At 38.6% G+C, this 27,095-nt stretch overlaps 3 protein-coding genes across 3 annotated transcripts in view; all 3 read left to right on the top strand.

Moving 5' to 3' along the window:
* The window catches only part of LOC113119498 (partitioning defective 6 homolog gamma), a 42,577-nt gene extending 34,169 nt beyond the window's left edge, over window positions 1–8,408 (top strand). Inside the window, exon 3 of the mRNA XM_026289027.1 lies at window positions 5,408–8,408. Within this exon, the coding sequence (XP_026144812.1) occupies window positions 5,408–6,417 (1,010 nt within the window). The 3' untranslated portion in view covers window positions 6,418–8,408. The remainder of the gene's footprint in view (window positions 1–5,407) is intronic.
* A 750-nt stretch (window positions 8,409–9,158) lies between these two features.
* Window positions 9,159–14,032, top strand: LOC113119497 (biogenesis of lysosome-related organelles complex 1 subunit 4-like). Its single transcript, XM_026289026.1, has 5 exons — window positions 9,159–9,505; window positions 12,118–12,189; window positions 12,418–12,519; window positions 12,603–12,737; window positions 13,259–14,032. The coding sequence occupies exons 1-5, from the start codon at window positions 9,215–9,217 to the stop codon at window positions 13,352–13,354; spliced, it is 696 nt and encodes a 231-aa protein (XP_026144811.1). The 5' UTR covers window positions 9,159–9,214; the 3' UTR covers window positions 13,355–14,032.
* Window positions 14,033–15,351: 1,319 nt separating this feature from the next.
* On the top strand, window positions 15,352–26,514 carry LOC113119496 (asparagine synthetase [glutamine-hydrolyzing]-like). Its single transcript, XM_026289025.1, has 12 exons — window positions 15,352–15,498; window positions 18,410–18,665; window positions 20,596–20,833; window positions 20,930–21,115; window positions 21,997–22,098; window positions 22,192–22,319; window positions 23,347–23,473; window positions 23,690–23,796; window positions 24,467–24,567; window positions 24,670–24,751; window positions 25,591–25,746; window positions 25,823–26,514. Exons 2-12 carry the CDS (start codon window positions 18,417–18,419, stop codon window positions 26,078–26,080), a joined length of 1,734 nt encoding a protein of 577 aa, XP_026144810.1. The 5' UTR covers window positions 15,352–15,498; window positions 18,410–18,416; the 3' UTR covers window positions 26,081–26,514.
* Window positions 26,515–27,095: the final 581 nt, after the last annotated feature.

Genomic DNA, 27,095 nt, shown 5'->3' with positions numbered 1-27,095 from the left:
CACTGAGTGCGCCTGGTTTGGTTTTTAATACATTGTTTTATTTGCATTGCATTATTAGCAAAATACACCAAAGTGTCACCTTACCATAGTAAAGCGGTTAAAAAATATATTCTGTATAAAGATTAGTGCCACAATGCCAGGGATCTGCAGGTCATTGACAGGGGGTTGCTAAAGCTTTGCAGTTTCTATTGTATTCTGAACAGTTACTTTGTTGCCAAGTCAAAAGCATCCCACCCCGTCTAAGTATCCCTGCAAATGGCTAAATCTATGTCAATTGTTTGCCTATTTTATCACCCATCAGACATAAATTGTAAGTTCAATAACTTAAAAACAGACTGGGAACCCAATGTGTGAATACCAATAATTAGGGGTGCTCCGATCACGATCGGCCGATCGTTATGCGCATCTCGTCAGTAAAGCCGGTTTTCTAATCAGCGGTTAATTCCATCAGGTGCGTGATTTCACATTGAGCAGCTGTTACTACACAGAGCCATTGTTAATAGAGAAGATGCGCAAATCCACTTCATTTTAAGCGTTTATTGGCGCATCTTCTCAGTTAACAACGGCTCTGTGTAGTAACAGCTGCTCTATGTGAATTCACGCATCTGATGGAATTAACCGCTGATTAGAAAAACCGGCTTTACTGACGAAATGCGCATTAATGATCGGCCGATCGTGATCGGAGCACCCCTACCAATAATGGTGACATTTGTGTTGGCAATATTTTAAAACAACATTCCAAGAGGTGCATTACAAGAAAGGGCAAAGCTCTCAGACAGCTGTAATAATAAATCTTTCAGAATGCAATTTTATTTCTTCTATTAACATATTTTGTACTTCAATGATGATTTGGCTTATCACAACTTGTCTTGCTTGTGTTGGGAAGAGCTTTTCCCACTGTACAGATGGTTTCAACAAACACAAGGTTAACGTAGAGACGGTATAGCAGTGTTTCTCTCCATTATTGAATTAAAAGAATAGTTTACTAAAAAATGCCTGCTTAAGCTCAAGCAGGATGCTCAATACATCCTGGGTGAATATGCCTTTTTTCTTTTTAGATGAATACAGTCAGAGATATATTAACTAATATCAAGACTCTTTCCAACTTTATAATGGCACTGAATGCTGCCTGAGGTTCTGAAGTGCCAAAAAAGCATCCATCCATCATAAAAGTAATCCATATGACTCCAGTGGGTTAATGTTTTATTTCTGAAGTGAAGCAATTGGTTTTTGGAAGAAAAAAATCCATATTTAAAACTTTTTATAAACCATTGTCACTGACTTCTGGCAACTATCGCATTCACCAGTTAAGACGTATGACAACCTTTTGAGTTGTTTGGCTATACTGTAGATTTGTGTTCGTATCCATTTTAAAATGTGCCTCCACATTTGTCAGTTCTCATCTTAGCTTCTGTTATGTCTATATCCTACATAATACACCAAATGGCTTGAGGGTGAGTAAATTATGGGATAATTTTAAGAGTGACATGAGCTTTGATCCTGGTACTAGGTCTGGAGACCCCAGCAAAGCAAGTATTTTTCTCATACAGAATCAGATGAAGAGTTTTCAACCTGGGCCATGTTTTGTCTTTATTCAACAGGACTGAAACTGATCAGTTTCCTCTTACTCATGCATATGAGGTCATAAATGTACCACAGACACACATGACAGCATGAATAGGGCAACCAGTGCATCCTGAACCATGTTCTGCATCCTGACTGTCTTCCTCAGTTCCCCACATCTGTATGTTAGCCCTACACACACTTCATAACCAAACATTTACTTTCAAACTCAGTGCTTTACGTGATCACTGGTAATAGCCTTTATTTACATTTCCATGGATGTTACATACGGGCAGCTACAGTGATTATGTCATGTAATGATAGGACATGCTTAGTTACGTGTTGGGCTTAAAGGACTCTTGGCAGTCGTCCTAAAGTTGGCCACACTTGCAGAACATATGGGGGGTAGAGAACAAGGTTAAACACTGAGCATATGTTTTCGTGTAGATGGTTTATGTGAAGAGCTGCATTGGGAAGCATGTGAATTGCAAAGTGGACGTACAACCTGTACATTTGAGCTGAATTCCTTCTTTACCAGAGTAGACTTGGTGGAATGTCTACAATAATTTTCGTAGTTTGTCTACTTGTTAAAAGCAGTCCTTATGTAACATCGCAAAAGAAAGGGAGCTTAATCTCCCGTCACAGTCTCCACCCTTCACCACTGCCTGCTAACTTCTCCCAGATGTGTATGTCACTGCACTGTGGGTAACACAAGTTAAAACCCGTAGGGGTGTGTAGGAGCCTGCATAGAGAGCTCTGCTGAGTGTGCACCCGTAAAGGAGGGGCTTCCTCCTTTAATCTCTCTCAGGGTACAGAAAGAAGCCAAAAGCCATCGCTCCATTCATCCAGGGAAATTTTAGTGCAACGGTTTAAAGCAAACACAGACAGACTCTCCCAGGGGACTCTGTCTGTGAGCCATTACCCCTGATTCTGCACTGTGGTGAACCCTTGAGTACCTGTGTCTGCTTTATATGTATATAATCAGATAATATATGCAGTTTAAGTTAGAGTTCCCTTTCTTTATTCTTCTGGTAGTTTGGTGATGGAAATCCATGTTATCTTTGTCAGGGTAATATATAGTCTTCTCATCGCAAGCTGGTTGGCCTCTCAGGCAAGGTAATGTCATGCAGAATTGTGTTCACACTGTTGATTTCCCAATCAATGGTAATGCACATCACTTTATTCACACGTGGCTTCGGTGGATGACTCCCACCAAGAGCATTCTTCCCAAGCATGACAGTAACAGCAAGCACAAATAATAGAACCCAGACAGGAATTTGGGCAGGGTGTTTTGGAAATAGTAAAGTAGATCGCATTGGCAGTTTCTCCAGAACACCGTAGGAAATGCAGGAGAAAATTAGAAAAGAAACTGTGTTGGTAGGCATAATGACTGGTCGTAAAACTCTTTTGAATCCTGCTTTTATGAGCATTTGTAAGAAATCCAATAGAACTTGAAAAGGGACCCTTTCAGTGTGCAAGTTAACGAGAGGTAGGACGACATGAACAAAAGCTCGAGACCTCACCCACTCCTCTTTCCCACACCCACCCATGGGTGATTGAGGGGGATCATACTGCTACGGTCAGCTGATGAATTATGCTTCAAATATGTTGTGGGTCATCTCGGTTAAACAACTTCTGCATTCCTAGTTGAGGCACTGTGTAGTGGAATGTAGGGTTTATTCCTACCAGGCTCACCCACCACATCTCCAGTGACCCCTGACACTGGGACTGGGCCCCTTCCCATGGAGCATAGTCAGGTAAATGCAGTGCCAGGCACAGCACTGAAACATAACCTTAGTCATTTGAGCTGTCTATTTCTGAAAGACAGCATACAAGAAATTCTTTCTCTGGGTAGAGTTAAATTGTTGTACGCTTTGTTCCTCTTAACAAATCTCTATGCCTTCATTTTAAAAATGCCGTTCTATAGGGCTGTACAATCAATCAGCGATTGTCATGCGCATCTCTTCAGTAAAGCTGTTCCTGTGATTAGTAGTAAATCTCCATCACGTGCTTTCAGATTGAGTGGCATTCACTAAACCAAACCGTAGTTCACTGACAATTAGGCAATATCACGTTCATAATCGCAGATGAATCACATTCGATTTCGAACGCAATATCGCCTAGCTTGTTAGGGAACTACGGCTCAAAATCAATGTTTTTCAAAAAGAAACAGAAAAAAACTGTATAATACAAGTTAGTATTGTAGACAATTTCCAAAATGTAGTGCCTAAACCTTTAATGAACAGATTTGTGGATTGTGGTTTGCAACATTTGTCTGTATAAAAGAATGTATGAAATAATGATTTGGGAATGTTGTTCCTCAGCTATTGACTCAACATCCCTCTCTTTTATGAAAACTGCCAATTAATGAAACCTTCTTGGGCAATATTGTTGCCTTTCTTGAACCTGTAGACTTTGCTTTTACTGTCTGGTAGGCACTGGGCCATTCACTTTCCCCTGGAAATGTCTGGAAACAGCCAGCTGTCCTTTGATCACTGAGCTGAATTTGTTTTCCCATCATGCATCAGTGCAGTGAGGATTACTCTGTCAGGAGTAGTTTAGGCTTGGTGACTTATTTGCTTGCCCTTACTCTCAGTCCCATTGGAGGTTAAAGATTCCACGTTGGGTCTGTGCCGATACCAGCCCATATGGGTCAACGGGAGACAGAATGGAAAATCCAGTGGAGTCCAGTTTCTCTCTCTGGCAATCCTAAAAAACACATTCATTGCCCCAAATCCAAGTCACAGCTTCCAGGATCTACTTTGTATTTGCTTACTTGCAAACTACACCTTTTATCAGTTCCTAAGTTCCTACATGTCCCATTAGTTGTTCAAAGTTCTTCTCAGAAAAAGACATTTGAGGGTGGACATTTGGAGAACAGTACCCTCCTAATGAAGGCCAGAAGCAGGAACACTTCAATCTGTTTCCTATCAAGAGACTTGCAGTTGTGGCTGAAATTCCAGGACATAATAAAAGCCTGTCTGGACTCAATCAAAATAATCAGGCCGACAAAGAGCCAAACTAAGAACAACTGCGGCTGGATGCTTTGAGGAAAATTCAGAAGCTTTGTAAAAGCATTTTTAAAAATTTATTTGAGAGTAATTGAACACAAGGTGGGCATTTTTCTTGCCTGTATTTCCCTGAGAACTCATGCTGGGAAGTCAGTTAAACTTGCACTGGAAACTATACCTTACATCCACAACAAACTCTCCAGGTGTGGTTGCTGTCTGGCTCAGCACAGAGGGGGGTGTTTTTGAAGCAAGTTATGTTAGTGTTCAAAGAGAAGCTTTATTAAAACACTCTGTGCTACTCAAGTTATATTTTATCATTAGTCTCACAAGCACCTCACCAAGGTAAGCAGGTCCCTATCCCTATGGGGGCATTTCAATAATGCATTTCTGTTTTAAGATGTGTTGTGTCAGTAGGACTTAATCTCTTAATCTACATGCTCCAGTAACATGGAGTTCTCACAGCGATTATCAGCGTACATCAGAACATGCAGATACCTCCATCTCTGCTGAATACCTTCAACAGAGACCGTTGTTTTCTGCCACTAGTTGCGGGTACATTTTTGTAATGATGGCCTCATGTTTTGAGTTAACTTGCCAGAAAAAGCATGTTACATCATAATCCATGGAGCATCTGAGGGGTATAAACCATCTGGCAGGTCTGATTAGATTTGCATGCTTGTCCTCATCAACTCCATATGAAGCATTACTTTCTAACAGTACTAAGTTTAACAAACGGATCCAATCTCTTGCTTTACCAAGTTTATGTACATACTCGAGGCTTAAGCTTCAAATGCATAAGTATTAACAGTTGTCATTCTTGTTTTCTCTTGCAGAAGAGGTTGACTACAGCAACTTTGGCACCAACACTCTGACCCGGAAAAAGAAGGCCGTGGTCACTCTTCGCAACGACCTGAACCGCAAACGGCCCCACATCCGCATTGGCTTGCCTCAGGATTTCCGTCCCGTGTCGTCCATTATTGACGTGGACATCCTTCCTGAATCTCACCGTAGAGTTCGACTCTACCGGCATGGCTCGGACAAGCCCCTGGGATTCTACATCCGTGATGGAACCAGTGTTCGTGTTACTCCCCATGGCTTGGAAAAGGTCCCAGGGATCTTCATTTCCCGTATGGTACCTGGAGGCCTGGCCGATAGCACAGGCCTGCTGGCCGTCAATGATGAGGTCTTGGAGGTTAATGGCATCGAGGTGACAGGAAAAACGTTGGACCAGGTGACTGACATGATGATCGCGAACAGCCACAACCTTATCGTGACCGTGAAGCCGGTGAACCAGCGCAACAATGTGATGCGAAGCAGTCGTATCTCGGGCAGCTCTGGTCAGTCATCCGACAGCAGTGGTTCGGTGGGATACCCCGCCATCACTGCTCTCACCGGTGCCACCGCCATCTCTCATGGCTACAGCCCAGAGGATCTGGAGAGTGACGAGGAGTCGGACATCGTAATTGAGAGCAACATGAAGCGACCATCACACCGCTCCAATGTCTCGGTGGCTTCAACTGCATCCCGGTCCCAGACGCAAATTACCAACTTGACACCTCCCAGCCCCCCTACACAACTCAAAATGAGGCCACCATCCACCGTGTCCACAGCCTCTTTCCACTCTCAACCGAGCTTTAATGGCACAGTGCACAGTAGTTTGAGTAACAAGTTGCACAAGGACCTTACCCTCCAACACCACCCCTACCACAGCAGCAACCCTGCTATGCGGGAGAGCAACGGCAGCCTACACAAAATCCTCAGCAGCATGAGGACAGACCCCCGTCACAGCCTGGTTTTACCCAGAGGAGGGGTGGAGGAGGATGGCACAGTCATCACTTTATAATACATGCCGTCACATAAAATCCAGCCCTCCCAGAGACTCTGCCTTTCAGCCTGGGACATCAGACTTGACTGTGAACCTCAACAGACTTTAAGGGTTCCAGAAAATGTATAATTTAACAGAAACAATATCTGCAGTTTTATTCGTTTAAAATGTTTGCTTTCCCTGTGTTGTAATGTCGAAAATGTTTCCGATTTGGTAGTATGCATCTTTTTTTCGAAGCTTTTTTTTATCTTTGTCTATCAGTGTTTCTCAGTTTTTGTTTAGAGGTTCATTTTAATCATGTTACCTAAATAACTCTTGGGACCAGAAATTGGGTTTAGACCTGTGCGTTCTGTTGTCTTCTGTTCACGGTTTGTATTTGAAAACAAACATTTGCCCCAAAAAGCCAGTTGCATTAGGCAAATGGCAAAATGAATTTTACATTTAATCAGAAACACAACTTTTGTTTGCCTTGCTCAATCCATGTTAATAACTTAAAGGTATTATTATTAATTATCATAACTTTTAGTGATAAATATGTATCTGCTGTATGTTTAGTGCATTTATGTGCACTAAATTTACTATTTGGCAGATACCCTCAGAATGTTGGATTTCCAAATATATGAATATCACTTGCGTCAGCATTAAAAAAAAAAAGGCTTTTTGGAAATTGTGGAAAATTTGTTTAAAATAAGCTGTAAGACATTAACTATTATGTTGACTTTGGTCTTGTAGGCTTACATTTGACTTTAGGTATTTCACACTTCTCTTCTTGTGAAGACCTTTTGACTTCGGGAGTCCAACAGAATGTGACTCTGTTGGTTCTCTCTGTGTTTAGCCGTACACATTATTTTCTGTCACCTCACTGTTAATGAAGCCTTACCTCTGACCTCCACTCAAATCCCCACAACAGAACAGAATGCTGTCTCAAAGTAGTCAGTAGTATTTAATGGCTTTTGTGTTAATACAGCCACTGAGCATACTTAAAGGGATAGATCACCCCAAAATAATAACAATAATGTCATTTTGTTACAAACCTGTATGAGTTTCTTTGTTCTGTTGAAAGATGTTTTGAAGAACCAAACAGTTGACATTAGCCAGTGACTTCCATATTATTCCAAAGTATCATCTTTTGAGTTCGACAGAAGAAACTCCTACTGTTTTGGAATGTGAGGTTGAATGAAAGAATTTTTTTTTTTTTTTTTTTTTTTTGGAAAACTGTCCCTTCAAATCCAGCCAAACTTCAGGTATTAAATGCACAGTCTTATATCATCCTGTTACACAGTGGAAACGCACAGTTCATACCCGGTAATTTTGTTTATAGAAAGAAAGTCTGTGGAATCATTTTTGTATATAATTTAAAACCACTGTGGATGTACAATCTTTTGCTTTTAGGTCTACTGCATCGTTTTTATCTCCTTGAAAAAAGACTTACCTTCATATCCACCATTTTTGTGCCTTACCGCCCCTCCTACAGACATACTTCACTCAAACAGACTCTGTATTTGGATCTGACCACTGGAAATATTGTCATTTTGGTAAAAGCAAGGAAATGGTATAACACGTGCGTGTGAGAGTCGAAATACATTTGTAGTGAGTCTCCATCTGCTGGACACTGCTTGAACTGCGTCTCTTTTGCTGAAAATCACATTCTTTGTTTTGCCTCAATACTTTTTCATTGGTATCACTGTTGGTGGCTTGGCTCGTCTATATGTGTATCCATTAACAATAAATACAATTAAAATTAATCTAAAACAAGACAAGAAAAAGGGTACACCAGATTGTCTTAAGTCAGTCGTATCAGAACAGGATCAGTGTCATATTTATGTTTTAACGCAATAAATTTCTGTCTAAATGATCCTCATAGCACAATATATCAGTCAGGCAGTCAAACCACGTTTAAAATGGTAACCCTTTTCAGTGGAAAAAAACCATATGTGAAAATTGTCTATATTGTTTTTCTTAACCCTTTTTTTAAGTGCATAATAAAATTAAGATATGGATAAAATGCATTTTGTAGTTCTTTCATTACTTGGCTCATTCTATTCTATTCTATTCTATTCTATTCTATGTTTCATGAACAGTTTTAAATGAAATAATGTTATATGTGACTGGACCAGAAAGACCAGTCATAGGTAGCATAGGTATATTTGTGGCAATAGCCAACAGAACATGGTATGGGTCAAAATTATCAATTGTTATTTTATGCTAAAAATCATTAGGATATTAAAAAAAGATAAAGATCATGTTCCATGAAGATATTTGGTAAATTTCCTAATGTAAAAATATTTTTAAAAAATTATTAATCCATTATTAATTTTCTAAGAACTTCATTTGGACAAGTTTTTAAGGCGATTTTCTCAGTATTTTGATTTCATTTATATTCATTTATTTATTTGCACCCTCAGATTCCAGATTTTTCAGTAGTTTTATTTCAGCCAAATATTGTCCTATATCATACATCAATTGAAGTCTTATTTGGTCAGCTTTTAGATTTCCATCTTTACAAATTTGACCCATGGTCACATAAAGGCCTACCAATACCATCGTCGGCCAGGAAACGCCAATGTCAGCTAATCTAATATAAAATTATACATATATAGCTATACAGTTAATAATGTAACAATTACATAATATAAAAATCATATTTTTACATAAAGGTTTTTTTTTTGTTTTGTTTTTTTTTTTTTACACTTGGTGTCACATGACCAGCATGTGGCTGAGCCGTTCTCTGACTGGCTGTTAAACCCGCGCATGCGCACCTGCTGCTCTGCGTTCACTTCCACATAAACAAGAGCAGTGCAGTGGACGGCGAAACATGGAGCATCGCTTTGACAGGGCGGCGGTGCTGTCACCGCTGGAAGAGTCCAGCGCGGAGGTGAGCAGAGACAGCGGTATCGTGTCCCAGAGCGCCAGCAGCCTGTCTATGGTGAGCGAGGCCCTGAGCAGCGGCTCTGTGTCTCAGAGCCCGAGCTTCGGCGCTGCAGTGGCCCAGAGCCCGAGCTCAGCGGCCGGAGAAACCCAGGCGGAGCAGACACAAGACGACGAGCTCCTGAGACACACTGCCATCACTTACTCCTCTTATATCAGAGCCAGCGCGGAAGAAGAGGTGAGGAAACGAGAATGTCGAGCCTGTTTAATATAGAGGAATGCCCAAACACCATAAAAAATGAATATATATATATATATATATATATATATATATAACATACATACATACATACATACATACATACATACATACATACATACATACATACATACATACATACATACATACATACATACATACATACATACATACATACATACATACATACATATATATATATATATATATATATATATATATATATATATATAGCTTGTTTAATATAATATATGTAAGATAGTAATCTGTTTTTCTGAATATTAGCAAATTATCCAACATATTTAAACAAGAATTATATAGATGGATAGGTAGATCAATCTCCAACATCAATCAATGGCTCCAACAAGTCCTGGAAAGTCCACAATCCTCAAAAAAGTGGCTTTTTTATTTTGGAGAATGATTTGGCAGTACGTTGGAAAGTCAATGAATATAGTAGTTGTCAAAAGTGATGTCTGACATCTTCAAATTTGACATCTTTTGCAAGCACATTGAATAGTTGCTAAGAGTCAGTTGTTTTATTTGTGATAATAATGCAATGAAACGTCAAATTGTGCGATTATAATTTTTGGCCATGCCGTCATACAAAGAAATTACGAACATATGCAAAAACAAGAGGACCAGTGAAATTATAAATAAATGATATTGTAGTCAATGTGACCATGTTGCCATTTTAGTGGTTTAGTCACTTCCTCACCCCTCCCAATCACTCTCATACTGATCTATATTTATATGTATATGGATCAGTGAACTCACATTTATGATGTCAGCAACTTTCAGTTGAAAGAAGTTGGCAGCACTGGTCAGTGTTGTTTGCTCCCTTTATATTTTGATGGTTTAAGTGAAATGTTGGGTCATTAGAAAAAAAATTAAAATATATAATAAAAAACACTGAGCAGTGTTGACCTCCACACATCACTTTTGGTCTCTGTTGTGTCTGGTGGGGTTAGTGCCACGATATTTAAGACCCTGATTTCTGTGTCATCACCAGAGCATTGCTGCAATTTTCCAGCCAAAAAAATAATAATTTAAGTACTACTTTAATTTCTGCAGTTAGCATTGACTTGTAGAGTGGAAGAAGTTATTAAATTTCTTCCTTTGTCAGTAAAAAAAAAACAACTATCTTTCTGTAGATGAAAAACAAGTGTATTTAGTGCATTTTACATAAAACAAGTAAAATTGTCCGCAATAAGGTAAAAAAAATAAATACAAATTCTTAATGTAAACGGAAACCAGCATGTTGTTTATTTCTTACCCCGCTGGCAGATAATAAGCAAAATAAGAAAGATACACTTAAATAATCCCCCCATGGAAACAAGACTAAATACACAGCAAAATCTCCAGTGTTGAAATCACAGTGTTAAGGACTTTCAGAGAAAAGAGTTAAAGTTGTGGTGTTGAATTTCAGACGATTAACACTAGCTGGTGTAAACAGCCCCCTCTAGTGGTGTAAAAACGGAGCGTAACCCTTATTAAAGGGTTAGTTCACCCAGATAGCAAAATTATGTTATTAATAACTTACCCTCTTGTTGTTTCAAACCCGTAAGACCTCCTTTTATCTTCGGAACACTGTTTAAAATATTTTAGATTTCTCAGTCCCTCCATTGAAGCTGTGTGTACGGTATACTGTAAGAAAAACATCATCAAAGTAGTCCATGTGACATCAGAGGGTCCGTTAGAATTTGTTGAAGCATCGAAAATAAATTTTTCGAAAATAAAAGCTGCTTTAAACCCAAAGGATACTCACACCAAATGTTGATTTAATTTAGTTAATAGAAGTTAATTGATAAAGAAAATCTATTTAAGACATTATTTTTTGAAAGCATCCTCGTTTTACAGCATTTTTACACAAGTCCCTAAAACTTTTACCAGTGCTGTGGCTTTGCAGGTTGATCACTTGAAGCATCAGCATGTCTGAAAATGTAAGCGTACAGTGAGTTGCTAGCGTTTCAGTATTTGTATCAGTCTGTTTGTCTATCTTAATTATAAACTGATAAACAATATATCTTGATATATGCCATGTAATAGCTTTGGACAAGCCATATTTATTTAAAGTGCTGGCTTTCAGTCTATAGTTACTCCCATGAATATAATATCAGATTCCTCACAGAACACTTTATAATGCTAAGTCTAGTCCTGATCGAAGTCCTGTATGTAGATAAAGCAGATAATACCACATCTCTGTGTTTAAACCATGTTTGCTTGAGAAAGTGTGTGAAGCTGAACATTGTCTGTTCATATGACGAGATTATTAACTCAGGGGAACATGACATCTGCAGGAGAACGTTTAGATGATGGACTGAAGGGCTTGTACTCTTCTTGTTGGAGCACAGTGTTGTTAGTGTATCAGGCCTAATTTGCTAAGTGTGATATGGGATAAAGAAAGACCGACTTGTTCGTTGTGCTGCTGACTGAATATTGTTAAATTCCTGACTCATGACTGCTCGTTCATTTCTTTGTGGTCCGCTGTTATATTACGAAGTGGTATGTGAAGCAACTGGTTGTCTTTCTAAATGTTTAAATGGCATTATATCATGTGTTTTCTTGATGTCGGTCATGTATTTGCTCTGCAGGTCCTGTGCTTGGAGAAAAGCCTGGAGGAAATGCTGACACGGGTCGATGAGTTTGTTGGGATGCTTGATATGGTAAGATCAATATTTTTCTGCCATTCTTTGAAGTAGTTTTAACGAATTACTGAAGTCAGTACTCAATGCGAAGCCACGGAAATGTTACAATGTACACACAAAGCAATTTTGTGAACTAGAACGAAATCATTTTTGAAAATCATTTTTCATCAGTTGAAATTAAGTTGTTGCTAACTGGAAAAAAGGGGGTTAAGAAAAGACTACAGATCTTTATTTCTTTTTTAACAGATTCGAAACGACACCTCACAGGTGGTCAATGAGAACCTACCACAGATACAGAGAAAATCTGAAGAGATGAGAGAGATTTATCGAAAAATTGACAAATTGGAGGTAATAATAACTTTAAGTGCTATCTTTAAACCATGTGGATGAATTGACATGTTGTTGTTTCAAGTGTACGGTCTAATTCGAAGGCCTTTGTCAAAATGGTTGGAGCCAGTGTCAGTGCAATGGAAGAACAAGTAACTCAAGTCGAAGGTGAAGTTGGGACCCTGCCAGGCACCTTCAAAAAGTTCCTCCGCACAATGGCCGTGCCAGGTTTTTTAAATGTGAGCTCTTTATAAATGCATGCCTGCCTGTCATATTATTTAGCATACTTGAAAATTATACAACAGGTAACATAGGGTGACCATATGAGGCATTTTCCCAGATTGCGTCCTTGGCAGGATTTTAATATTGCCTAAAATATCCAGATTTTGGCTGTTTGTGCTGTGCAGATCGATCATTGTATGACATTCATAAGAGCTATAGAGAGCAGAGCAGACGGCTCCTCATGAATTCAATCACTCTCTTGTACTCTGGTGTCATACAATGATCGGTGCGCAGCGACGCTTCAAGTTGAATGAACGAACAAACACCTAACATGTACGTGTATTTGCATTGCTTTGAACGTTCTCTGTAGATCTCACCTTCTCACACGCCATGACTGGTTGATTATGTAACACCTGCATGTTATTGCTCAAACTACTTTGGATGTTTTAGGCAATATAGAAATCCTAGCAAGGACGTGTCTTGGGAAAACGGCCCATATGGTCACCCAAGGTAACAATTTTTCTTTTTTTCACTACAGAAACCTGCGAGCCCAAGAAGGCAGTCACAAAATTATCAAGAGCTTCCCAGTGTATTTAAGACAGAAGACTACTTTAAACCTCAGTCTGAGCAGTGAAAGAGACTATTGTATTGACTTCATGAAGCACTTCAAAGAGCAGTGCTGTCTGCTTTGAGATGCTAACACAAACATTTCACGGCCACTTTATCTGCAACTATCTCAATCAGTCCCACGAAGCCAACGGTTGTTTTAGTAGGCAGTCTAATGGCAGCTAGTTTTATAACAAACAGAAGCTTTGGTTTTAAATAACTTCTTGTTTTTTTGTTTTTTCTTGAAGTGCCTCTCCAGGAAGTCTGACACTGTTTCTTATAGTTGGGAAAGCATGTTGAAAAACGTCAGAACATTAGTTGAAACGTTTCTATGATTTTTACTCCTACTTGTACATAGTTTGTACAGCTTTATAATTTTTTTGCCCTCTCTTTTCTTCCAGTGCTTGGGATCTATTTGCACTACTTTCACTGTCGCTGTTTATCACTGATCTATCTTATTAAGATCTGGCACATGTTGACAATGAATCTGTAATGAAACGACTCGAGGTTGTTCTGTAGCGTTCAGTGCCGCACTCCTCAGCCAAACAATAGCCACAACAGACATTGTTTGTCATGGACCATTTACTTTTATACTTAAATGGCCATGGACAGTTGTGTTATGCTAATTGTTACATTATTGTGTCTAATGATTGTCTATTTGTAATAAATTTCCAAAAGTATCCTATCATAAAGTGACTACATTAAATTACTGCTCAAAGGTTGTTATTGGTCGACCAGACATCTTTGTAGAAAGTCTGATAGAACGATTAAGCAACTTAAATTACATAAATACTTATATATATATATATATATATATATATATATATATATATATGTCTCTAAATATACAAGAAATCACTTAATCAAGCATTCATTCATATTATATTGGTTAAAATAAGAATTTCCTGTAACTCCACAAGATCACACCGAATGTATTTTCACCAGTTTCTCTTTACTTGAGTCAGTTTTTAAAAACTTCATACGGTGTGAAATGCAAAATTGTTTTTGTCCAAGAGACATTCGCTGTCTACATCTTTCAAACGACATTTTCTTACTCAATCACAACAGTCACCGAAACTAGAGGCCAATGAACAGATTTAAATACTTGTTTCAAAACTGTATAACTTCAAAACCTACCATTATACAAAACTGAATAACTTTCTGAACAATTTTCTAGTTATATTGAAAAGTCTAAAAAAAAATAGAAATAATAATAAATTTATATTATCAAAACAGTCTGATGTAGCTGAGCATCTACACAGGTGTCCTTTTTTCCATTTTATTATGTGCGTCCATGCAAAAGGGGAATGATTTTTTACTCGAAATAATAATTATAATACGAAGAGCCTAATTTTGTACAAGTGGGTGGCCCATGTAAAAGTAGAAAGAGTTTTTTTTTTTTTTTTTTTTTTTGCCAAGAAGAGAAAACATGGTGATCATATTTTTTTTAACGAGTAACACATTGTGCTAGTTAGGTAGGTACTGACGACATTTGCCAGTATTACAGAATAAATCGATTACAAGTTAAGTGTATGTCTTAATGCATCTTGGACGCGAAATGAAGAGTGAAAAGTTTCTAAAGTGGGCTCCTTACTGAAAAAAGAAATAAAAACTTCTGTTCACAAAAGCGTCACAAGGTGCAAGACGGAAAGGCTCTTCTGTTTATTTATTTATTTAATACAGCGGTGGGATAGAAATGGTTAACAATACTTTAGCAAAAAATGAAACTAAAAGAAAAAAAAACCTTTTGTGAAGGAATCAATAAACCGGATTTTCTTCTTCTTCTTTGACGTTTAATGGCGGTTAGCAAACCAGCTTTGGTGAATATTCAGCCAACTACTGGGATGGAGTGTGAGGCATTGATATCAGAAATTTTAAGAACATTTTAATCAGAAATTATTATTTTTATTATTTATTTTTATTATTATTATTATTATTATTAAACCGGCTCTTTGAACAGAGAAGGAGAAATGAATCACTTTCCACCTTCCGGGATCTCTTGCATGCGTCTATGCTTGCATGTCATGGAAACGTCCTGACCAATCAGCTTGTGGGGAAAAACGAGGGCAAGAGCAACGGCGCCCATGTGTTTCATCAGCCTAGTCTCTCTGAGGAAGAACCGGTAACTCTCCCATCTCAACCAATATCTACCACATCAAGCATCTTTTACAGGTATTACTAGTTATGTGTGACTTGTTTCGGCTTTTAATATGTTTAATTATTTGATTAGAATACGCCTTATTCGGCTATCTGTCCAAATATCAAATCAACAGCTCTTCCTGCTGTATTCGCTTTACAGCTGCAATAAGTGTACTTTAATGTAAGAAACGAACAACTTAACATAAATATGTGCTGCATTTACAAACGTCCATTGATTCTGTAACGTTACGAAGATTATGCTGTTTTCCTGTTCAAGCCAGCCACGTGTGGACCGGTTTGACCAGTCAAATAGGCTATATTAGTTTATTGTTTACAGGAAATAAGCATTTATGACAATATTAAGCACGAATGCTGATGAAACTAATTCAATAAAGCTGCTGTTGTTAATCATTAGCGGCTAACGCTGGCAGCTGTTACTTTTCAAAGAATGAAGGAAGCGTCAATGTGACTTAGTGGCAAAATATATTGAAAGTTATTATTTATTTATTTTTGTTTGTGTAGTGCTGCTGCTAAAAGCAGCTTCTCATAGTACAGACAGTGGATTTACTTGAAAATAATTGTCAAAGCATTGTGAACTGTATTTTTGTAATATTTACAAAGGGAAATATAAATGCATGTATGTGTGTGTGTGTTTAAAGTAAAAGTAAAAGAATAAATAAGAATAGATCTGAACTAATCAGGCTGGTATTTCTGGTGTGTATTATCTGTGGGTACATCGCTGCCAGTCGTGTCAATCACTGTTAGGCAGTTTGACAGAAGTTCCCGTCCCATTAAAAGATCGCCAAATCATCAAGTCGGGTTTCAAGGTGTAACAAAAATACCAAGCAGCAACCTCCCGCTCTCTCTTCTGGTAAAACCCACAAGGAAGTGACTAAAACTGCATTTCATTGATTGGCCGCTAGAGTAGAGGCTGGGCCCAAAAGGTAGTCAGTCCCATTGCCCAACTCTACTGCAGAAAAAAATGTTAACAGCCTTTTACAGATAAAAGTGGTTCCCTTTTGATACGTCATTCATACTGCGTATGGGAAAAGCTCATTTTTTCCTCAATGCTGAAGCCTTTTTTCAATAGCTCAGTGCAACTGCACTGCTATTGGTTTAATCTGTTAAACTTTTTAAACCAATGACGGCACTGCATAGCTGCGCGAGCCTGTGGCGATGAAGTGTGCCAAAGCCTGCCAAAATGGGCGGGGCGAATGGCTATATAAGCAGGCAAATCGCCAGTGGATTTCAGATCTCTGTCCTTCAGGGAAGCCTTCGTTTCACTTCACTGGATCCCGTTTGTTGAAAGCCTTCGCTTGGAACGAGCTCTCGCCGTCACTCTCTAGCATCCAGGCGCTTTCCACGAAAGCCCCATGAGGTGTGTTGTGGTGGTGGCGCAGTGGATAAGAAATCCACTGAAATCCACCGGGTTCAAATCCACTGTGAGACACCAATCTGTCCCTGAGCAAGACACTTAACCCCTAGGTGCTCCAGAGGTGTGCGACCTCTGACATATATAGCAATTGTAAGTCGCTTTGGACAGAAGCGTCAGCTAAATGAATAAATGTAAATGTAAATGACAATCTGGCATCCACAGCCAGAACTATGTGCTCTGCACCTATGGTTCCTCAATGGGAGCCTTTAAGCCATTGCTCAGGTGAGAGCCCCATCTACAAGATGCCTCTATGCCCAGAATTGGTCGGTCTTCGTTGACTGGTGCTCAGCACGAAACGAAGTCCCTGTTGAGTGTGACATATCTCCAATACTCCAATTTATCCAGGAGCGTCTGGACAAGTGTCTCACCCCTTCCATGCTCAAGGTGTACGTAGCAGCCATTGCAGCATGCTTCTATCGCTGGCCAATCAGTTGGTCGAAACAGCCTCATCGTGCGATAACTGAGAGTTTCTAGGCAGTTGAACCCCTATATCCTCTCACTGTTCCCGCTTGGGACCTTTTCACGGTCATCAAAGCATTCAAAGGGACTCCCTTTGAGCTGCTGCGTTTAGCAGACCTTATGCTCAACCGCTCTGATACTTGCTTGTCATTTTAAAACATAGGCATGGCTACATCCCTAAAGTGCTCTCGACCCTGTTCAGAGCACAGGTCATTTCCCTCTCAGCGCTGCCTCCTTTGTCAGGCGAGCGAGAGCTGGAATTACTCTGCCTAGTGAGGAAAAAAGGAGCTTTTCCCATACGCAGTACGTGGATTGCCGCTTCTGTCACCGCCGTCGAGCTAGGTGGGCATGGTTTCAGCAAACAGGTCCTGCCTATTTGCCCATTTTCGAAAAACACACTTTGGAAACCTATGGGTGACGTCAAAGACCATATTCCATGTTTTTATATGGTCTATGAAAAATACAGGGACTGGATGCCCAATGAGCAATCAGTTTCATGATTTGAATTAGACATGCTTTTTGATGAATAAAGTTTAATTTAACCATAAAAGTGGCTCCATTTGCTTGTTTATATACTCTGATTGGTGAAGATTCTCTGCAGAATCGTGGGTAATGTAGTTGTTTAACAGCATGTAATTCTGCTGTTAAACAATTATCTAAAAAAATAAGTAAGTTTAAATAAGGCCTGGTGATGGCTTCAGCAGAAGCATATACCATCTATGAACAACCTTTCAGCAAGTTGGTCTTTACTGGTTTAAAAGTTATTTTAAAAAATCAGTTTCTTTAAGAAGAAAATGAATAAAAATGTTACTTCAGAAACCAGATTTTAGCACTAAAGCACCTCTTACCTGTTTAGAGACTCTTATCCAATAAACATCAGTTTGTGCTCAACCTAAATGAAGTTAAAGAATATTGTTAGTGTACGTCCATTGCACGCATACAAAAACCATGGTACTCTTGTGGTCTTTAATTTGTGTGTTGAAATATTTGGACATGATTACTTTTGGTAATAATTGGTTTAACACATTTTATGTTTTTATTAATCCGCAGCATCAGAATGTGTGGTATATGGGCCTTGTTTGGTAGTGATGAGTGCCTTTCAGTTCAGTGCACCAATGCCATGAAAATCGCTCATCGCGGTCCAGACGCTTTCCGCTTTGAGAATGTCAACGGTTTCACCAACTGCTGCTTCGGGTTTCACCGCCTCGCTATCGTGGACCAGCTGTACGGCATGCAGCCTCTGCGAGTCAAGAAGTTCCCCTACCTTTGGCTATGTTACAACGGTGAGATCTACAACCACGTCACGGTAAGTAGCTTATTGTTTTTGACTTTTCTGCATAATTTTTACTTCCGATTATCCATTCATAAATGCTGCTTCCACTTATGTGCCTGATAATGTAGTCTATAATTGAACATAATTACATGATTAACAATGAAAATGAAAAATGCAATCGGTTAAATTTTTAGGTAATATATTGTCGTCTTTTTGATTACTTTTAGATTACTTAATATACTCTGACTACTTTTTGATTACTGAACATTTACTGAACAATTACATTTTCCGGACTATAAGTCTCACTTTTTTTCATAGTTTGGCTGGTCCTGCGACTTATAGTCAGGTGCGACTTATCAAAATTAATTTCACATGAACCAAGAGAAAACATTACCGTCTCCAGCCGCCCTCTCGCAGCTGTAGTTGGTAATGTTTTCTCTTGGTTCTTGGTTCTTGGTTCTAAATAAATGTGACTTATAGTCCAGTGCGACTTAGGGTGTACTCACACTAGGCACGGTTGCCATGAACCGGGCCCGAGTACGATTGTCCCCCCTCCCCACTCCCCCTCTGGCCTGCACTCACATATAGGGTTTCAGCATTCGTGCCGGAGCACGCTTACGTCATTATGGTGCGACGGTTTCGGGATAAACAGGAAGAGCGGCGCTCTATGAACACAATGGAGTGCATCGCTCTGTTTTCTTTGTGGATAATTTTGTGTTGTTTGGTCCACAGCCTGTTGTTAAACAGATGTGTCGCCTTAGTGGCGCGAACATTTTCACGTAATCGTGCTGCTCGTATGAGGATGTTTGCAAGATACCAGCTGAAGTGTAGCAAGGATTTTGCAGTTTTTAGTTTTGATGCGTTTTGCACCTCTGCCGTAGACCAAAGCGACCCTTTCCCTGCCATGTTGGTTTTGGAGCGTCGCAAAACCGTGATGCAAAGCGTCCTTTTCCGGGCCCGTCACGGTTAGCGCTCACACTGCATGCGAACCGCGCCCGAGTCCAACTGAACCGAGCCCTGGCCCACTTCTTCCAAGCGGGCCAGGGCCGGCCAATCGAGCCGCGCCCGGGCACGATTCGGAGCACTCACACTAGTCAAACGAACCGCGCTTTGGTGGTCAAACGCACTCGGGCACGGTTCAAACTGGCAGTGTGAGTACACCCTTAGAGTCCGAAAAATACGATACTTTTAGATTACTTAATATACTGACAACTTTTTTTATTACAATTAGATTACTTAATATACTCTACTTTTTGATTACTTTTAGATTACTCAGGCTAATTTGATTATTTAATATACTCTGACAAATTTTTGATTACTTTTAGATTATTTAATATACCCTGGCTACTTTTTGATTACTTTTAGTTTACCTTTAACCAAACTTGATAATCACATTTGAATAGGGTTATTTTATAGTGTATTGATATAAAATACAAAGAGAAAGAAAATATATTCCATTCTTTATCAATAACATGAATTGCATTAAACGTCACAAACCCAAGTTTGTGACTTAATTGAAACTTAATAATCAATTAAATCTTAAAAATCTAAAATAATCAAAATAAAACACTTACTAATGAAGATTAAATATTTCTCTTATTTATGCCGTGTGCCCTCTCAATTTTCTGTATAATTACAGCTACCTGAGTGCAAGCCTGTGTGTACAGTTTCACAAATCTTGAGTTTCCGAACGTATATGAGAGAAAAAAAATGGAAAAGACAAAAAAGAATCTGAATTATGAATAATTTACTGCCATTTTTTTATAATGTCATAATAAAGTCATGATGTAATCAATAAAAAAGTAACTCTAGTCTGAATATGTATATAAAAAAAAGTCATAGTTAAATTACACAAGTAAATTTTTTTGTAATCTGATTACGTAATCCAGATGACATCAGTTACTTCCTCTTATATGCCTTCATGGTTTACCGTAATATCTGTTGTCCAATCTTATCTTTCCAGCTGAAGAACCAGTTTGAGTTTGAGTATCAGACTAAAGTCGATGGCGAGATCCTTCTGCACCTGTACGAGCGCTTTGGAATCGAGAAGATGGCCTCCATGCTGGATGGCGTGTTCGCCTTCATCTTGTTGGACACCGCTAACAGGAAGGTTTTCTTGGGCAGAGACACATACGGCGTGAGACCTCTGTTCAGACTGCTCACCGACGACGGCTTCCTAGCGGTCAGTTCTGAGGCCAAAGGTATGGAGAATCATAACTAATTTTTTTGCTCACTTTGAGCACACTGGATTACAGAATAGGATTTTAACAGTATTACTTTTGATTTAATCTAAACAGGTTTGCTAGATGTCAAAACCTCCATGTCCACTCCTGCAAAGATCACGCCCTTCCTACCGGGACACTTTGAGGTGTTTGACTTGAAGCTCACTGGAAAAGTGCAGTCTGTTCAGATGGATCGCTTCCACTGCTGCACAGAAGAACCCAAACACGCTGCCTATAACAACCTGAAGGGCCTTGGCACAGGTAGATGCCATATTCAGCTTAGTAGTAGTTCATAATACATTACTTTTTTTTTGTCATGTTTTAAGCAGTTAGATCATTTTTTAGGACAAACTGGAATAAATACCCTTTTTTTAACCCTATTTCACCAAATAGTAATTAGGCTTAGTAATAAGTGTTTTTGAAAATCTGTTAAGTGTCTAAATACTTAGGTTTCTGTTTCGTTAGAGCTGTAGTCATAAGTATTTAGACACTCGTGTGACACTTAAACGTGTGGCAATATCATTGCATTAGATACCAAAATATCGATATTAAATGCCGTCCTGCTGCAGGAGCTTTTCTCAAAACAAAATATCAAACAAAAGTTATGACATTTAGACAATTGAGGCATGATTTTAAGTCCGTAAATACTTCTTATTTCCAGTTCTGTGTCTGATTCAGACCTTTTCAATAAAATGAAATGTAAAAAAATTTTAAAATACAAAGTGATACAAAATAATACTTAAAAACAATAAATAAATAATTAAAATAGTGGTATAATAAAATTTGAAATTAAAATTAGGTGATGCAATAAAAGCTAATCACACAAAGTATGATTAGAATAATATAAAGAGAAAATAAATAACTATATAGCAAATCTCAACTGCCTGATGTTTTTGCCTAGCTCTTTATATAAAGTTACATACAGTACACTCAAACGGTGATATACTATATAGCAAATCTCAAATTCTTGATTGATTGTATCGTCACAAAATTCTAGAAATGTAATAGAATTTACACAAAATGTAAACCAAGTTATTTCCAATTCTAATATACTAAATGAAGATAATGCATGAAAAAAACACCACCATTTACTTTACTGTCAGTCTAAACTAAAGAGAAATGAATATCTATCTTTTCATCAGGCTTTGAACTGGAGACGGTCAAGAGCAACATAAGGATCCTGTTTGAAGATGCGGTGAGGAAACGCTTGATGGCTCACAGAAGAATCGGCTGCCTGCTCTCAGGTGCTTGTACTCACTCTTTGATTTACTGCTTTAGTTACCAGTACTCTGGATCATTTTCTCACACTGAGCCTGTCCATGATGGTTTTTTTCCAGGTGGTCTCGATTCAAGTCTGGTTGCTGCTACACTTGTGAAACTGGCCAATGAAGAGCATCTGCCGTATCCCATTCAGACCTTTTCCATCGGTGCAGAAGACAGTCCAGATGTTGCTGCTGCTCGCAAGGTCAGTCACACGGAGCATGAAGCATGTCCAGTGCACTTAACCGCTCCGTAGTCTGAACAGCTTGTTTTGTGAGTATAGGAAAGGTTAAACCATTAGAGACACAATCTACGGTGTGAAATTTAGATGTTTGATTGAAACTTATCTAAAATAATAACCTTCCATGAAAGTAGGACGTCTTAAACTCATCAGATGTGAAAAAGTTTCAATCTAGTTCGGTAAAAATATTTTTAAATGAACCAATTTTGTTTATTAGAAGCATTGTCGCACATTTCGTATGCAACCTTCATTACAACATTCCTCAAAATTGTGACATTAAAGATGTGAAATTTATTTGACAGGAATACGATTATTCTCTTTTTTTAGTTTTTTATACATAATTGACAGTGGATTTATCAAGCTTAAAATTCAACCTAAATTATTGTTAATAAATATAAGAGAAAATAAAGTACCTTTAGTTTAAGTTGTAATTGTTTACATGTTATTACTGCATAAAATGTATTAAGTACAAGTTGATTTCAAAATGCACCTACAATTTTTGCATTTTGTGTTTTTCAGCTGAATGAAAAACTATTTTTCACGATATATTTCATCATTGAGGATTTCTTTAAAAAAAAAATCTTGTCTCGTTCTCGTGAACCAAGTCTCGTGTCTCACTCGTCTCGTGGGATGAGTGTCTCATCACACCCCCTAGTCCCAGAGAAGGGTATGAATACTTATGCAGTGAAGATTGTTGCTTTTTGGGAGGGGGGGTTTCACACATTTGCCAAGATATTAAAAACCCATTTTTTGCTTTACCATTTGGAGTGTAGATATATGTGGGAAATTAGTATTTTTAAAGTGGTTGAACATATGGCAGCAACATAAAACGAAGAAATAAAAATACCTCACGCAGGTATGAATACTTTCGCAAGGCACTGTGTGTGTATATAAGTTATGTATGTGTACATGTGTGTAGAATATCAGGCCTGTATTGTGCCGTGTTCACGTGAACGGTAGCAGATATGTTATGTCTAGTGTTGTGTGGCAGGTGGCAGCACACATTGGCAGTGAACACCATGAAGTGAACTTCACACCTGAGGAAGGCATCCGTGCGCTGGAGGAAGTCATCGTTCACTTGGAGAGTTATGACATCACCACTGTGCGTGCTTCTGTCGGTGGGTACACAAGTTCATCATAATAAGAGAAAAAATTGTTTCTTGTTGCACAGAAAGTGTAGGTGGACTTGCACGACAAAGCTTGACACCTGGGGGTTATTTGGTCTGAACTGAAATGACCGAGCAATGTCACTTTAGAATCTGAACTCATAGCCACTAGATGGCAGCAGTGCTATGCAAAACTAAAATAAAAGGATGTGGTCTGTTTGTCCGCAGGAATGTACCTGATCTCAAAGTACATCCGTGAGAAGACCGACAGCGTTGTGATTTTCTCAGGTGAAGGTTCGGATGAACTGACACAAGGATACATCTACTTTCATAAGGTACATGTTATTGCATGATCATCTTAAATGTGTTTACAGTAGAGTACTTGGGTGTGAACTGTGAACCGAATGTGATTGTTTTGGGACAATTCATTGCATTTGCAATTACATGAAATTGTATTATAGTTTCAAATTTTGCAATTTGCATTGCTTGGCTCACTTAAGTACATCTTTCTATGCGATTTCATAAATACTTTAATGTCTTTTCTATTAAAACTTGTAATTTCACCTTTGTAAGAATGAAGTTGCAGTTTTGTACATTAAAAATTTTAACTCGTAAATATTGCTAAATGTAATATTAAAAAAACAGTGCTTTGTCATGTTAGTCATTGTCAGAAAAGTGTACTTGTTACTTAAGAGCATTAACACATTGATTTAAGATGTACTTTAACACTTCAGTCATTACTATAGTGCATTTTTAAATATCTGCTTAAGTGTTATAATAAATAGTCTTTAAAGTAAAAAAAATAAGTACACTTAAGTGGCCTTTTATTTAATGAATATTACTGTATTGGCCGTGAGTAGAGTGTTTGTTTATTTTAGTGGTTTTTAAGATTGAAGTACACATTCAGTACAATGTTTGGACTTCAATGTTCAGTATCTTTGCTGCTGTATTTTGTGATGGTTGTGCTTTTAACAGAGCGTTTGTCTGTCGTCTCTTTGTAATCAGGCGCCGTCACCTAAAGCAGCGGCAGAGGACAGTGTGCGTCTGCTGAAAGAGCTTTATCTGTTTGACGCGCTGAGAGCAGACCGAACCACAGCCGCACACGGGTAAGACCACATGCCCCTTACCCTCTCTTCCCACACACAAATTGGTAATTGGTCTTTTTATATATATGTGTCACTACAAATTTTTTTTTGAATCTTCCGTAGACTGGAGTTGAGAGTGCCTTTCCTGGACCATAGGTTCACCGCATACTTCCTCTCTCTGCCTGAAGAGATGAGAGTGCCTAAGGTGGGTTTCCCTGACACCGCACCTTCAGTGATTTATCCTCTGATGCTCCTGTCAGCTCCTGTCAGTGCTGCAGCTGCTCTTCCCAATCCTAATTTAATTCTTGGTTGGGATTCTAAAAACCGTAAAGCCTGTAAAGCTGGACTGATAAAGTAAAACATTCAGAATTTTTTTCGTTTGGTTTTTAGTTTTTTTAGAATCAGTTTTTGGGCAGAATTATTATTTTTTTTTTCAGAAATGGAACTGCAATTGAACATTTAGACAAAAAAAAAGAAAGGGGGAGGGGCACTTCAGTTTCATTCAGATTCCCAAACTGAGCAAAAATATGCCATTTGGTGCAGTTGCTAATAAACCCCCCCCCCCCCCCCCCCCCCAAAAAAAACAAACAAACAAACAATTCTGTTAGTTTGTAATGTAAATCAAATTAGATCTTTATAATTGTATAACAAGCTTTTTGCATAAAATCAAATAAATGTCACTCTACGTCTATAAGAAATTTAAAGGCTTTGTTTTATTATTATTATTTTGATAAGATGCTTCAGTCCAGTAAGTGTTCATCTTGAAATATTTATAGTTATTCTTGCGTCCAGTTTTAAAGTATATATCTGTAAAGATTTCACATCAAATACACATGAACCACAACCTGAAAAATGATTCTTGAAGGCCTTTTACATGCAAGTGAAAATGATCAAGCAGACAACAGAAGTTTTGATCATGATTATGAGTCTGTTAGATATGATGTATTATGGTTTAATATGAGCAATAGTAATTGGTGTTATATTTTCAACATTCACATTAATGATTTCTGTAACCTGATTGGAGACCTTGTTTGACCGGAGCAGGATGGTGTGGAGAAGCATCTCTTGAGGGAATCGTTTAAAGGCTTGGACCTCATCCCAGATGAGATCCTCTGGAGGAGGAAGGAGGCCTTCAGTGACGGGATGACCTCCATGAAGAAATCCTGGTACGCCAGTCTGCAGGAGCACATCGAGACTGAGGTACTGCATATGACACGGAGCGCATTAAAGCCTCTTCCCTGTCACCTCGTCCTTTAATTTTTCTTTTCTCCTTCAGGTGAATGACTCTCAGTTGGAGAAGGCTAAGTCACGGTTCCCTAAAAATCCTCCCACAACCAAAGAGGGCTACTTCATAAGGCAGATCTTTGAGAAGCATTACCCCGGCCGCTGTGAGTGGACGCCACATTACTGGATGCCCCGCTGGATCAAGGCCACGGACCCCTCAGCCAGAACCCTGTCCATCTACAAGCCTGATAAAGAAATGTCTGATACTTGTCTGATACCAACCAGACAACAAGCCTCAGTCCTTATCTAGGCATCTCACACATTCCCTACAGCATACAAACCTGCATTTTTCAAACCTTATTCACCATAAAATATCTTTTTTGCCTCACCTCTCTGTTTTATTTGACTAAACTATATATTTTTTCCCTTAGAGAACGGGTTTATTTTAGGTTCATTTTAGGTTCATTTTTTAACCCTCTGGAGTCTAAAGCACTATTCGGACGGGACTAGTTTTCTAAACTACGTTTGAGTTTCGATTCTTACCACCTGACGTCTGTGATTTTCATGTACCAATTCAGATGGTACTAACATCTCCATGTTTATTACAGAGATGGGAGGGTCTGATTTGTTTATCTGGGCATCACAGAGATCACGTGCTCTGTATGCGTGCATTGTATTCATTCAGAATGACTGCCTTAGTATTATTACACAATAAATACTAAATGGCTAGTATAGCAAACCATGTTAATGTGTGGTTCCTTTAGTTTAACTTGTTTTCCTTTTTTATTTTATTAAATGTAATTAAAACATTATGTAACTGAGTACATAAATGAACGTGAGTAATCTTACCTGGTGCTGATATTACAATAGACGGTATTAACAGTTTACGCGAACTTGTTCTTGATTTTATCATTTTATTTTTTTATTTATTTGCCGCTAAGCAAATATATCAAACATCCGCGCGGTAAGAGCATCTACGGTAATTCACGTTGGCCAAAACACACAAGGAGACGCGTTGTGAAATAAAATATCACCGGCAATCACAGACATTCGCATTTGGACGGGATTAGTTTTCTCAGAGGATCACTGAGTTTGATGAAAAACGGTAGGTAATTTGCTCTGGAATTATCACAGAGGTTGTGTGAGAAAAACACAGAAGTGGCAGATTCGGACGGGATTAAAATCACCAAGTACGTCTGTGAAACGCAGATTTCTCTAACGACCCCCGTAAAACTAGTCCCGTCCGAATAGGGCTTAAGGGTATTTTTGGGGCCTGGAGAAGTTTTGTCATGCCCTGATATTTGTGCTTTTTTCAGTTTCTTATA

The sequence above is a fragment of the Carassius auratus genome, chromosome 19 (assembly GCF_003368295.1).
Source record: "Carassius auratus strain Wakin chromosome 19, ASM336829v1, whole genome shotgun sequence".
NCBI classification, from domain to species: Eukaryota; Metazoa; Chordata; class Actinopteri; order Cypriniformes; family Cyprinidae; genus Carassius; species Carassius auratus.
This window is presented reverse-complemented; position numbering and strand designations above follow the sequence as displayed.